The sequence below is a fragment of the Labrus bergylta genome, chromosome 12 (assembly GCF_963930695.1).
Source record: "Labrus bergylta chromosome 12, fLabBer1.1, whole genome shotgun sequence".
Classification (NCBI taxonomy): domain Eukaryota; kingdom Metazoa; phylum Chordata; class Actinopteri; order Labriformes; family Labridae; genus Labrus; species Labrus bergylta.
Window position 1 is genome coordinate 6,007,248 of NC_089206.1, and position 13,621 is coordinate 6,020,868.

General features: G+C 42.0%; 1 protein-coding gene across 4 annotated transcripts in view; it reads left to right on the top strand.

Moving 5' to 3' along the window:
* magi3a (membrane associated guanylate kinase, WW and PDZ domain containing 3a) overlaps positions 1-13,621 on the top strand; it is a 134,578-nt gene that overhangs the window by 90,574 nt on the left and 30,383 nt on the right. For 3 of the 4 annotated variants that reach the window (XM_020645969.3, XM_065961380.1, XM_065961381.1), the window contains exons 4-6: positions 8,599-8,805; positions 12,073-12,235; positions 13,048-13,145. In XM_020645969.3, coding sequence (XP_020501625.2) covers positions 8,599-8,805; positions 12,073-12,235; positions 13,048-13,145 — 468 coding nt within the window. The remainder of the gene's footprint in view (positions 1-8,598; positions 8,806-12,072; positions 12,236-13,047; positions 13,146-13,621) is intronic. The other variant, XM_020645970.3, reaches the window with a different exon arrangement.

Consider the following 13,621-nt stretch of genomic DNA (forward strand, 5'->3'; position numbering starts at 1 on the left):
GGGCTTCGAACTCCCAGGAATTAGATTTGCGTGTGTGCATGACTGAGTGCATGTATGTGAATTAGGGCATATCCAATTTTCTACCCCTCACTTTGGACGGTGCTGAGAAAAAGCTGGTAGTATGAATCATTCATGACAGAGACAGGCAGCTGAAAATGGACAGACAAAATTCAAGGAAAGCAGCTGTCTCTCTGTCTCTGAGGGAACTCAAAGATAGCAACGAGGGTTGGTATGAAAATAAACAGCATTGTTAGGGTTTCAGGGTCTTCTTTTTCTCCAATTGGGACATTGCTGTCATTTGTCATTATTCCCTAGCTGCTTTCACACATGTATAAAACTCCTGACAATTTCCTGATTGTTTGGGGAGGAACTGCATGTGTGAATGCAAATGGCCAATTCAAAGTGAGACTAAGTGTTACCAGCAAGGTATGTTTAAAAAAAATCATTGCAGCATCTATTTTTCGTCAGGCCTTGCCTCCTGACACCCTTACCCCCCCTCCCTGTTGGACAGGGGACAATTTCACTATGTGAGGGACATGTGTGAATAAGCAAGTCAGGAAGATTTCAGGGGCACGCTGTCTTGTAATTTTCTAGAAATCACGGTCATTTAGAAATAGCTGCCTTTGTTTTCAAGCAATCTAATTCAAAATGTTAACAGGTCAGCTTACTTTTAAAGAAGTTGCTCACAGGTTTTCCCGACTCTAAGAAAATGAAAACTCTAAAATTCATTAAAGCCATTTTACCTGTAAAATAATGTAACGTGTTAGGAGGGGCTGCTGGCTTAGCTGCCACTAGCTAGTTTCTAGCACGGTTGAGATTTCTTAGTTTTTATTTCCCCAATAATGAGGTTTTGAACTAGTAGACAAATTATCTGCAAAGGTCTTGCCAACTACCGAACTAAGAAGCCTGGTGGTAAAAATAATAAGTTACATCTCGTTAGCTTGGCTTGTTTCGCTAGTTACTTTGATTCAGAAGTACAACAACAGAAACCTGATGAAGGTTTTACAATTCTAGGATGAAGAGAAAAGGACACATTCTTTAAAAAAGACTTTCATAAGGGCTGAAAGTTACAGCTGATATTTTCGGGCCTGAAAGAGGCCAATTTTTGTTCCTTCAAACATGTTTTTTCCCTTGACAATCATTGTCTTTTCTGGAGAAAATAAATGACCGTTTTACATCCCCCTATTTTGTCAGACCACATTTCCTGCAACCATTATATAATAGGGCCTCTTTTTTTTGCTATTATAGACTTTTTGGAGTTTTCAGGGAACGTTGCGTAGCTAGACAGAAACGGGGCAATAGGCCAGAAGTCACAGAGGAGGGAGGGTGCATTAGGTGATGAACAAATTGCAACTGCTGCCCACTCCTAGAGGAGCTGGAGTGAAAAACAGAGGCGTGAGAGATTAAGAAGTAACCCAGCTCATCAGACATCATTGCTGATCACACTTATATGAAGGTGTTATTGTGGACAGTATGATACAGTAGTTGTAAAGGTCATTGGGAAAACAGAGGATGTTTGCACGTAAACCCGATGGAAGGTTATTTCTGAGAGGCAGGGTTATCTAACGGTGGATCAGGATGCTGTACACACAAACACAAGCAGTGAGTGGAGGAATGCAGGCTTGACAAGGTTGGCTCGTAAAAGTGTGGACACCCATGCCAAGCAGGGCCAGAGCCCCATGCCAAGGCTAGAGCACAAGATGGACTTCACCCGCCTCGGGCTCTGGCAGTCAGCGGTGCGGCCAGGGCAGACTGGGCACTACCCAAGAGAGTGGAAGCCCATTCTCAATGATTAATGAGGGCCTGCGTCTGTGGCTGGCAGGTTCAAAGAGGCACAGGGATAAACACACACAGAGGACAGTGAAGGTGGGGGGGGGGGATCGTGAAGTACTAAACCCTAAAGAGGTTTTCCCAAATTTCCACAACATTAGAGGGTTTCTCCAGTTTCTGTTTGTGTTTGAAAACATCGCCACAAAAAAAAACAAAACATTTTCTAGCATTCCTCACAGCTAAATGATCGTGACCGCATGAATCCGAGCCCTGTAGTATTTCCATCACAGCTTTTTAATGAAAGTTTTTCTGGAGGATTTCGTGAGATTTAGGGATTGACTCGCGTTTAATTCAGATTCTCACAAGTTGGCGATGAGATACGCTGGCAGCTGCTGACTAAATCAGATGACGTGACATCAAACTCACACATTCTTTCTCACCCATAAACACACACGGCCTCAGTGCATGATTTATCCTGGAGTCTCTTCTCTGGGCACAGAAGCTTTCTAAAAGGAAACATGTTTTAAATCTTTACTTCTTACTGGCGGTAGAAACAAGCCTGCGTGCGTATAGCATGGGTGAATGGCCGTGTAATTCAGTGACATTGCCAAGCGAGAAAGCAAGTGTTGGCTCAGGAACGAGAATGAAAATGGCTTTGATTAACACCGTCCACCCACCACTGTCAGGAGCTGCAAAAATGAGCTTTAATGTTATAACACTGATGATCAGACTTATGTGTGCACTGTGATTCTGCTGCTGGGACTTGTTGTGTTGCCACCATGTGACAAAAGGATTTAAGATTTTAAATTACATAATCTGCTGATGACAAAAACAAATGGAATTTGGCAGTGTTGTGAACTGCAATAGCTTACCCACTGTGATTTCCTTTATTTAAAACCTCTGGGGAAATTGCCCTGAAAAAAGAGAACAATGCATTTCTATTGTATCAAAGTTTAGAGACATCATCCACAAATATGTGAGTCAACATGAACCTTTATGGATGTCTTATTAAGACAAATTTCAGTTGACATCTGCACCATTATGCACATGTGTACATAACTGGTGCATATGAAGTGCAGCCTTTAATCAGTATGTTTGAGTCATCAGAGTCATAATGAGAGGAGGAAGCAGAAGCTCTGCCGTCTGAGAGTGTCCCCAATTAGTCTCAAAATGATGCGGTCCATGTCGTGGTTACCAGTTAGCATGCAAATGCAAAGTTAGCAGAGATGCCCTGATTTGTTCTCAGAGGTATCAATTCAGTGCCTAATGACTGTAATGTTAGCTAATACTGTATAATCACAGAGCTGAACTCCAACTCTAAAACACCTGCTGCCAAAAGTATAAACCCATCCCGCATTAAATTCATCACTGACTGGCCCGTGGACAAGGCTGCTGCTTGATGCCAAGTAGCTGCTGTGTGACTTTTCCTATGATTGAACTGCAGACTTAATAACTTAATACATATTTAATCAAAACAACAGCTCAGATCCAGTATCACTGAAGTTAAACAGAATATTTTTTATGCTATATGTTACCAACATGAGACCCTCAGGTCCCTCAAAAACTGCAGAGTCTGGATCTGTGATTGAGGGCAAACAGCTGCCTGGATCTTACCTGCACAACACCCTCTGCTACAACTTATCTATTCATATTGTTCTAGCCATAAAAATGATGATACATATGGTAGTTCTGATGTTGTAATGCCAATGTACCATGCATTTGCACTTTGTATGTTTTATGTATTGTTGGTTTTATTAAGTATATGCGACTCTCCCTGCAACCAAATTTACCTTCAGGTACAAATAAAGTAACCTGAACTTGAATCTGTAATTACATAGTGAGATATACAGAAAATAGTTTTGCTCAAACTTTCAGATGAGGAGGAGTGTTTGGTCATTTTGGGACTTAATCAAATTAAAATGAATAAAGTCTAGACACTCTAAATAGGAAAAGTTCCCTGAGCTTCTGTTGTGATTTGGGACTACATGAATAAAAATGGAATAGATTTAAAGGCAGGGTTGGTAATTTTCTCCAGATACACTTTTAGATTAGATTTGGGTTGAAATTGTCTTTAGGTCCTGACAGAAATTAATAATTCATGTGCTCTGAAAAAGGAACGACTAAAATCTGGGTGGGTGTAGATGGAGCACTGAGGGAATGCTACTTTCAAAATCATGCTAGTTTTCCAAAATGGACAACCCTTCCTTTATAACTTAACTAAAAATATTTGGAAATGTGGGTTTATATTGCTGCTTTGTTTGGATAGCAGGATGTTAGCAAAGAGGGAAGAAAAAAAAAGCCAAACTAGCAAAAGGTAGACTATTATTCTTTAAAAAGAAATGTGGCACAGAATTGTAATAGCTCATCTGGAGACATGGAGGCGGCTGCTATGCTTTCTCCGACATGATTGATGACATTTCATCTTTATTAGAGCAAGAGAGATATCTAACCTGTCCTTGTTCCTGGCATATAAATCTGTCTCATTTACAAACGTCCAATTTCTCATAATGAGGGCAAATTCTTAAATGTGTCCTGATTTGTGAAGATGTTTAGTCACCCTTCGACAAACTTAATGATGTCCGAAAACCCCCCTCAAATCTACCGCCTTAATTACTGCCTTACATTTATAGCCTGTTCCCGTTTAGGAGCGAGAACAAGAAAGTGCCTGAGAGCCGACATGCAACCAACTCCCCACCATGCAGGCGTGTGTGTGTAGGTGTGTGTGTGTGTGTGTGTGTGTGTGTGTGTGTGTGTTAGGGACCAAAAATAGACACCTGTTGATGCAAGCGCTTAATCATCACATTTACAAGCTGCTGTGTTCTATAATTTACATGTAATGAGAAAGAAACAGAGCACAAAATGACAATAAGAGTCATGGAAGGAAACGCTCTTTCCTCAACATGTTCCTTAACGATGGCTCAAACGTCGGACTTTCAGTTTCTACGTTCAATATGTTATCCCTCGACTCGTGTTCAAAGGTATTCACACACGACAGTAAATGTAGAAATGTAGTGTTCATGTAGTCAAGACCACACGAACCCGAGACCAAGACATACCAGAGACCAGAGTGCTCCAAGACAGAGACGAGACCAGGACATTTAGGGATCGAGACCAAGTCAAGACCGAGACCGATACAAGACCAAGACCATAAATATCAATGAAGAAACATCATCTTGTGTGCAGCCTAACCCGTGTCACTCACTTAGACCGTAACACCGGGAAGGTTGCGGCCGTAACAAGGGGAATTAAAATCAAACAACAGTACAAATTAATTTAATCCTTTTTGGAAAGAAGCGTTTTCTTTCTGATCACAGAAATGATTTGGAAATATATCCTGTCAATGGTGGTCTTGACTGGTCTTATTTTAAAAGGCAGAGTTTGCCCAGTCCGGGATCTAGACAAGACCGAGTCAAAAATTCTCACGAGGCGAGACCAAAACCTTCAAAAAGTGGTCTCGATTTCGAGTACTACATCACAAGCTGAGTGACTAAAAAGAGAAAAATGTTGGATGTGGTTCATATGGATATGAATTTGTTGTGTTTCACCTTTAAGAGACTGATATTGAAGCCACTGGAAGCAACAGGAGGAGAGGAATAAAGCACGAACGACTGGAGAGAGAGAAAGATTATGGCCATTTTCAACATACAATTATGGAATAATACCAGACGGATAAAGAGAGAGGATGATCGAGAAGCTCAGTGTATCATGGAAACTGTCTCATGAGTCTCCTTATTACTTTAAGCAGGTAAAGATATAAGAGAGACCCTGTAGAACTATACTGCCTCAACCTCTTAATGTGCTCAAGATGAAACTAAATGTCATCTGATGCTGCAGTCTTTCTTGACCAATCACACATGATCACTCTTTTTATCAGGCATGTCTTGTCCTTCCTCTCAATAGGCATGTTCAATAACAAGCTGCAATTTTCTGTAATGACGTAATGTGCGATTTTCAGAGTACATGTCCAGTAGCTATCACACTTATTGGAGAATATGTGATTTTTCATACTTAAGTGTAGCAGAAATCAAGTATATCCTCTTTTCAGTCATGACTGAATGTGACTCCATTTCCAGCTGGGTAACTGGAACACACCGTAAGTCCAGTGTTTGTGAAGTTTATTACTGATTTTGCACTCAAAGTAAAGAATTAATTTGCTCTTATTTTCTGTTGATTAAATTGTGTTTTATAAGGTTCAAGGTTTCTTCATTAGTACAGAAAGAATTATTAATTTGTGGTGCAGACGGGAGATTCATCATTCCAAAGATAAAGCACCTCATTAGAGCAGCACCATTCGATTCAAAATTCAAAGGCCATCCGGACAAAATACCAAAAAATAAAACATCAACATTTAGATAAAGTCATCACAAAGTGTTAAGACGGACAATCGCTCAAAAGTACAAACTATCTTTACCCTTATTTTCATGCATTTATTTAAATCACGGATACCTGTTTGATATAATACAGCTTTGTCCCCCGCGTGCTGCCTTTTTATTCACGGTGAATCTGATTAATATTGCATGAGCAGATTGAAATGTTTGATATGATAAAGCCCCATTTGCTGTTGCCAAATGAAAAGAAAGACAGAGGCTGGATGGACACATTAAAATATTGATAGGATCGAGTGCTAAAACTTTAGAACTGGAGCTGTGCATAATTATTAACTATTAGTGTGTAGTAAAAAAAAAAAAAAAAAAAACATTTAAACACTGGACTAAATGAGATTATAGCGCTGACAGGATGGAAGTGTGATGCCCTACAGTCAAAAATTTCATTTAGTTAAAATAACTTGAATTAATTAAAAGGAGGAGCCACTCGTGATTTAAACCAACTTTTCAAACTCAGCCTGAAGACTCGGCTCCTCAGAGAGACTCTTCACTCGCCTCTTTAGGTATGAGTTAAAGAAATCACCGAGGCCCGGCAGCCTCCTGAGCTCATTTCAGGCTGTATCGTTTTTACATCCACACTGAATGAAGCTATAAATTCTCCTAAATGACTGCTTTTTCATAGCGTGGCTCATTAGTACAGTATAATTACAGCACGATCCGTCTCAGTGCACTTCCTTATTGTGGCCGCTGTCTCCCAGCTCTTTGCTAATAGGCACTTACAGCAGCTACATGTACCTTTGTGTGAGCCTCAAACACAAATTACCAACTCTAATACAACTCCCTCAATTTGAATTCTGCTGGCAAACATCCCATTAATTACAAGCCTAGTAGAGGATTTAATGGTTTTCAGTAAGGTGCCGATGTTAACACTAAAGACATGAAAACACGGATATAACTAATGACATTAATCAGTTATCATATACATCTTCTATTTACATGCAAATCAATCTATATCCTGCTATGTTTGTCTTACTTCCAGTTTAGCATTTAACATTATTTTATTAAGCTTTGAAATGTTTAAATGCGAGAAAAATTCAATCTAAGTAAAAGATTTTTGCTCGTTTTTTCATTGTGTGGAACCTTAAATCCACTGGGATGAGATTTCTATCAGTATAAAAAGTGCGCTCTCTTTCCTCTCCTCTCTCATCCCCCCTCCTCCCTCCTCCTTCTCTCTCTTTCCCCGGTCGTCTCCTTCGCTAACAGTGTCTGTCCGCTCTCTCTAATGTGCCGTTTAACTGTTACACTACAATGTTCAGCCACTCAGACACAGCCCGGGCTTAACGGTGCCCGCGATCCCACACAAACACTGCAGCTCTGTGTGAGATCCCAGAGGAGGAAGAGAGACAGAGAGCGCAAACACTGAATCGATATATTTGTACCATACCTCCCCGATTATTTTCTCACCTCTTTTTTAAGTTCCTTCCTTTTTGTTTTCGGGCACATAGAGAAGAAAGGTAGCGAGTGGTAAAGTGGGTCACCCCTCTGCTCCTATAGTTGAGGGAAGACGAAGGCTCGCTCTGTGGAGTAAGGCTGTTTGCTGCCTAAGGGCGTCTACATGACAGCAAAGGGAAGCTGATGGACTCCCAAGAGGGCGATCCAGCGGTAGAGGAGCTACCTTTGCATAAACGCTGCAGTCACAGTTCTCTGGGGAATAAAGCTGTAAATATGATAACACAGCAGTCAGGGATTTTAGCCTTTGACCTGTAGGCCTGACCTGAAGAAATTCATGAATAGACTGTATAAAACATGGACATAGCCTCAGTGACATCACCTATTGGTTTCTAGATAGGCGTTATGATGCTCAATGATGTAAGCTGCTATATTGGAAATGCTAACTCAACATTACCTCTACTCAACCTCCAAATAGTATTTTTTTATTAGATTAATTTTTCTTTTAATTGAACTAAAACGCTGAAAAGAAGGAGAACTTTGTGAAGGGATTTCACCAATCATGACCCTGTCAACTGCCATTACTCTGTGAATCCAAGTAAAGGTTTTTTTTTTTTTTTAAAAGGTGGATAAATCACAACCTTTACTCAGGAATGGTTCCAAGAAAAGACTGAGTTATGATGGAAAGAGCTTGGCCTCATTTAGTTCCATCCACTACTCTCTGCCAGACATGATTTGTAGCTCACAATCAGACCCTTCTTTCGCTTTAAATAGATTTAAACAAGAGCTATTGCCTACAGGAAGACGCTCTCAACAATCTGGAGTCGCTGCAGTTCATTGCCACGACTCTGTCTTTTTTTTTTTTTTTGCCATTCTGCAAAGCCCAGAGGAGACTTGGCGTTCTCTCCTACTGCGTTTCATTACTTTGTGTGTGTGTGCATTTAAAGTTAGGATTATGCCATGTACATAGAGAGAGAGAAGTCCTCTTCTTGGCAAGTTAAACATATTCAAGGGTACATTTTATCTCCCTTTCTTTCTTTCTTTTTTAATCTAGGAAACTACTATGGGACCCCGAAGCCCCCTGCAGAGCCCAGCCCCGTGCAGCCGGATCTGGTGGACCAGGTTCTGTTTGATGAAGAATTTGACTCTGAGGTCCAGAGGAAACGAACCACTTCTGTCAGTAAGATGGACAGAAAGGACAGCGCTGCCCCGGAGGAGGAGGAGGAAGAAGAGCGGCCTCCTATGGTCAACGGCCTGGCTGGTGAGAGACGCCGTTATTCTTTCCATACATCTCATTGTAATGCAGCTCTGTCCCCCACAAATGTAAACCCTAGCAGTTTTTTTTTTGTTCGCTCCAATAATTATTTTTCTGTCCTCAGTTGAATATATAATTCTCAGAATACAAAAGCAGCAAGACCTTTTTTTTTTATTTCTTCCTTTCTTATCGTTCTTTCCTCCAAACAAACAATCCCGGGATTAGCAGTTCTGCATGCAAGGTCAGCATTAAATCACAGACCCTGCAAAGTCGGGACGTAACCAAAGTGTGTCTGGGATCAATAGACGCAGACTTCGCTCTGTTAGACTTTGTCCTTGCGTTATTCCCCTCACATGGCACAAACTAAATCACGACAAGCCTCGGCTAATGGGGAATGGTCTGCATTGTGGAAGCGGTCGTAAAAAACCTCAAACTGCTGAGTTATGATAATGCACTGCAAAGAAAAAATGTTAATTGTTGGGATTATGTGCCCAACATGTTACATAATAACCGTCCGTATGAAAATGTTTAATACCATTCATCCATCTTGAATCAGTCAACAGAGCCAAAGTAGCAGCTTCTGGCCCCTTCGCTGGAGCCGGCTCCTCCAGCTGTCCTCTCCTCTGCCATGGCTTTAGTGACTGGCGTCTCACCAGACTATCACACTGCCATCCTACAGTGGTCGCCAAAAGAGCCACTCAATGAGCCAGTGCTGCAAAAAAAAAAAAAAAAAAAAGAAAAACAGCTAATTACCCATGCAAACTGCATCACACTGCCAGTTGTGTGTTACCTGGTTGTATTATGTTGTTCTACTGGGTAATTTGCCAAATATCATGTTAAGATATCTGCAGTGCGTTTGTCATAGTTTAAAGCGAAGGTAGGCGATTTATTTTTAGGAGCATCTTTTGCTTTATGCGATGAATCCGTTCAACACTGTTCTCTTTGTCAGTGCTCAATGAAATCAATCCACCATGGGAAAGCATTTGGCAACATGGGAATGGAGAAGATTTTCTTGAAACGGGCATGAACCTCGAGTACCACCAGACTCACTGGCGGAAAGCCAACTGCACGACCAGCTGAGTCGAGAGAGTTACACATTTTTTGACATTTGACATTTAATCCGAAGAGGGGATATTACTTATTACACTCTGAAACGCACAAACAGGATCCTGTGGACTGATGGAGAGATGTCGGAGTTGTCAGATTGCTGCACATGAAAGAGCGCCCGAGCAGTCGTGCCTTGCTCAAGGCCACCTCGACAGCGCTCAGGAAGTTAGCTGGCCACCTCCAGCTACCAGACCTGTTCCAGACTTGGCCCGCTAAGGGACTTGAACTGTGACTAGACTAGAGCCACTGCCGCCCCCTGTAGAGAGATTAAGAGAGAAAGCGTCAATAAATAAAAAATGACTGACACAAAATGTGACATCTCTGGCTTTTGCAGGACTGAAATAAGTTTGTCCTCAATAATTGGATGGCTTACCTGCCAGTCTGCATAACTTCAGCCCTCAAGCTAATGAGCTAGTTTCAGACAAGGGCAGTTAGCCATGACAACTGTCTTAAAAGGTGATCAGAAGTTCAGGCCAGAACTGAAGAAGCCCCTGCAGAAGAGAAACTGTCTTCCACAGTTTCAACCTATTCTGGTTTCCTTTTGGATCAAACTTACAATAATGACAAAAAATGAGCTCCTCTCCCAAACACTTGTCCTGTGATGCAAGAAGTTGCAGCAGCGTTTTAATATGTTTACTTTAAGCTTGCTTCTCCTAAGAAGGTCACACCAGCTTTCAACCATTCTTTGCGTAAAATAACAACAAGTCATATCTTACCTAAGTGATGAATATGCCACAGAGAAATACAAAAATAAGAGGTTTTATTCTCTGTGGTTGGGCGAACTTCTCATTTGGGGAAACAATGCCACTAACATGTTATGCATATGTACAGGAACACAAAGTTAAGGTTTCTTCTAAAAGATATGTTATTATATTAAGAATAACTTGGTTGATATCAGATTGACCTGCATTAACACCCACATCAATCTAAGATAAAAAGAAGGAGAAATCATCCCTGTGATGCTTGGTCACATTTGAAAGGGGAGGAGGAGAAGAAATTATTTTAAGAAGAAAAAAAAAAAAAAATCAGTGAGCGTGTAACTTCTCATCTCTCATCCAAGAGCCAAAGAGGGAAACATTGTGAGAGACACATCATCTCTGTGGCCTTGGGCAGCAGCAGCAGCAGCGATGGCTGTGTGGAGCTCAGCCAAGAAAAACACTCGTCGTAGAAGGATGTCACTCCTAATTCATGTACTTCATGAGTTGTCTAATCTCTGAGGCGGTTTATTATGTCTTTGTCAGCATATGGATGAATTAGATGGAAAAAGTATGAAGGATTTACAACAAATGGAACGACATACAGGCAATGCCTTGAAGGTAGTTGAATTATAGTTCCGCGTTATTGTAAGCGGCCATTTTTCTGTTGCGTCTTTTAACCTTCAGCGCATGTAGCCTACATCTGCAACAGCCTGATTCAGAAATTTTCTCTGCAAGGTCTGAGAGCTGTGATGGCCTGGAGCAAGTGTCTGCATGCATTCTGACTTTATAAAGCAGAAAACCCCCCTCCATGATAAAAAAAAAAAAAAAAAAAGAAGAGGCCCCAATTTCTGCACAAAAAGGCTTTTGGCTTCTTCCAGTCAACAGCTGTCACTTTCCATCCTTTGCCATTCAATTAACCCAGTCGAACAGAGTGAGCATTCAACAGCATGATGAAGCTAGGTCACACACAGGCAGATGAAAACCTGCAGATAACAACAACAAAAAAACACGCACACATGTCTGCAGCACCCTGTGTGATACTAATAGAGCTGTGATGTGGTGCTCGCGGCTGGGGCTGAAACATTGGTCAGCTCAGCCCTTGCCTGGGAGGCAGTTCCCAGTACATTGCAGCTGACATGCAAATCCTATGGCAATTTCTGCGCTTCCATTCTCTGTGTGTGTGTGTGTACTCTCTCTCTCTCTCGCTCTCTCTCTTCCTGTCTACCCCTTCCTCTCTTGTGGATGTAACCGTCCACCCAGAGTAAAGAGGAAGATCAGCTCGAGCGACAGCAGCAGCAGCAACAGCAGCAGCAGCAGGGAGAGATGCAAGGAGCCCAGAGGAGCTCCAATGGCGCCACATTCTCACCTCCTGTCTCTTTCTCCTTCTACCACCTCCCGTACCCTTACACCCACCCCATCCCCCTGTCCGTCTCCATGCCCCTGTCCTTCGCCCCGTGCCGGGCCACAGAGCACAAAGACAAGGCGGAGTGGAGGAAGACGGTGCCCAGCTACACCCAGTCCGCAGCGGCGATGGACATGCGGGCGTGGAACACACCGGACGAGAGTCAGGAGCCGCTGCCTAAAAACTGGGAGATGGCCTACACAGAAACCGGCATGGTCTATTTTATAGAGTAAGTAGCTTCTTTACTGCTTTGTTTTTGGTCCTCGTACTCCCAGTCCTCTCCAAGTCCATCTTATTTAGCGCCAAATGTGTTGAAAGATCTGGCGGCGACTCCTCTCTTCCTCCCCATCCGGCGCATTCCTCTGTTCTGTATCAAACCAGGTGTTGGGGACATGGAAGATGGATCAGTAGGCTCGTCCCATGGCGCCTGTGTTCCTCTCAATTAAGTGTTTCTTTCATCCCACCCCCCTTGTTTAATGTCGGGTTTGTTGGCTGTTGCTAAAAGCAGCAGGCCTGCCTTGTTTACCTGGCCCGGTTAGCGTGGCAGGCAGTCAATGGAGAGCCGCTGACAGAGCCAGGTGCTGCTGCTCTCCGCTAAATCAATAGCTCACTCTGCCAGAGAGAGAGCGAGAGACACACAACAGACTAAATGAAGCTCACCAACCCCCTGACCTGCTACCTCAGCCCTGCTCTGTATGATCCCTGCAGCTGCTCACTCTTTCCTCTCCCACATGTCCATTTAAAAAAATAAAAAATAAACTTTACTCTCTTACGTTTGGTCTCAAAGCATCCTGTGAGATTTGTTAAAGTTTGACAAACATTTTAAAAGGCTTCTTTAATCAGGCGTTCGATCCCAAAGGATTACACATTAGTCACAGTTTTCGTTTGTTTGTTTGTTGGAGCTGGTGGAATCGCTCCAGGGTTAAGTGGCTCCTGAGAGTTTCCAGTGCGGTTTGCCAAAACTGTCGTAGCGTCTTTAATGAGGTTTTTCTTTTAACTACGTCTAAAAGCATTGTCTCCTCTCTGTCCTCTGTCCTCCAGTCATAACAGCAAGACCACCACCTGGCTGGACCCCCGCCTTGCCAGGAAGGCCAAACCTCCTGAAAAGTGCGACGAAGGAGGTGAGAAAAGACCTAAAGGTAGTTGGTGTGTTACTTACTTTTCCCACAGAAACATACATCATGTGTTCATGAGCTAAAACCCTTTTTTAAATACTTATCCAATATACAATACTTACCAAGATACAGATTTCTTCTAGACTTACAGTTCTTACCAAATAAAGTTTATTTTGACCTTTTTAAAATTACGAAAAGGGTAAAATAAATTGACAAAAAATGTCATTAAAATAACAAAAACAGCAGCAGAAAAAAAGATCCTCACATGTTTAGTTCAACAAAATGTCTTTAGCTTCTTCTCACATCTCTACAGTCATGTACAGGTTATTAGTTTACCTTTTCCAGGAGTCAGAACATTGAAGTAACACAGATGACGCAGATTCCAAGAGACAGAGTCTAACACTATCGTAGTTTTTGTCTTTTAATTATTGTTATGTGTAATTGGAAAAACTCACAGTACCAGTGAAAGAGTGCTGAAGAACATACAGCTTCATTATGTG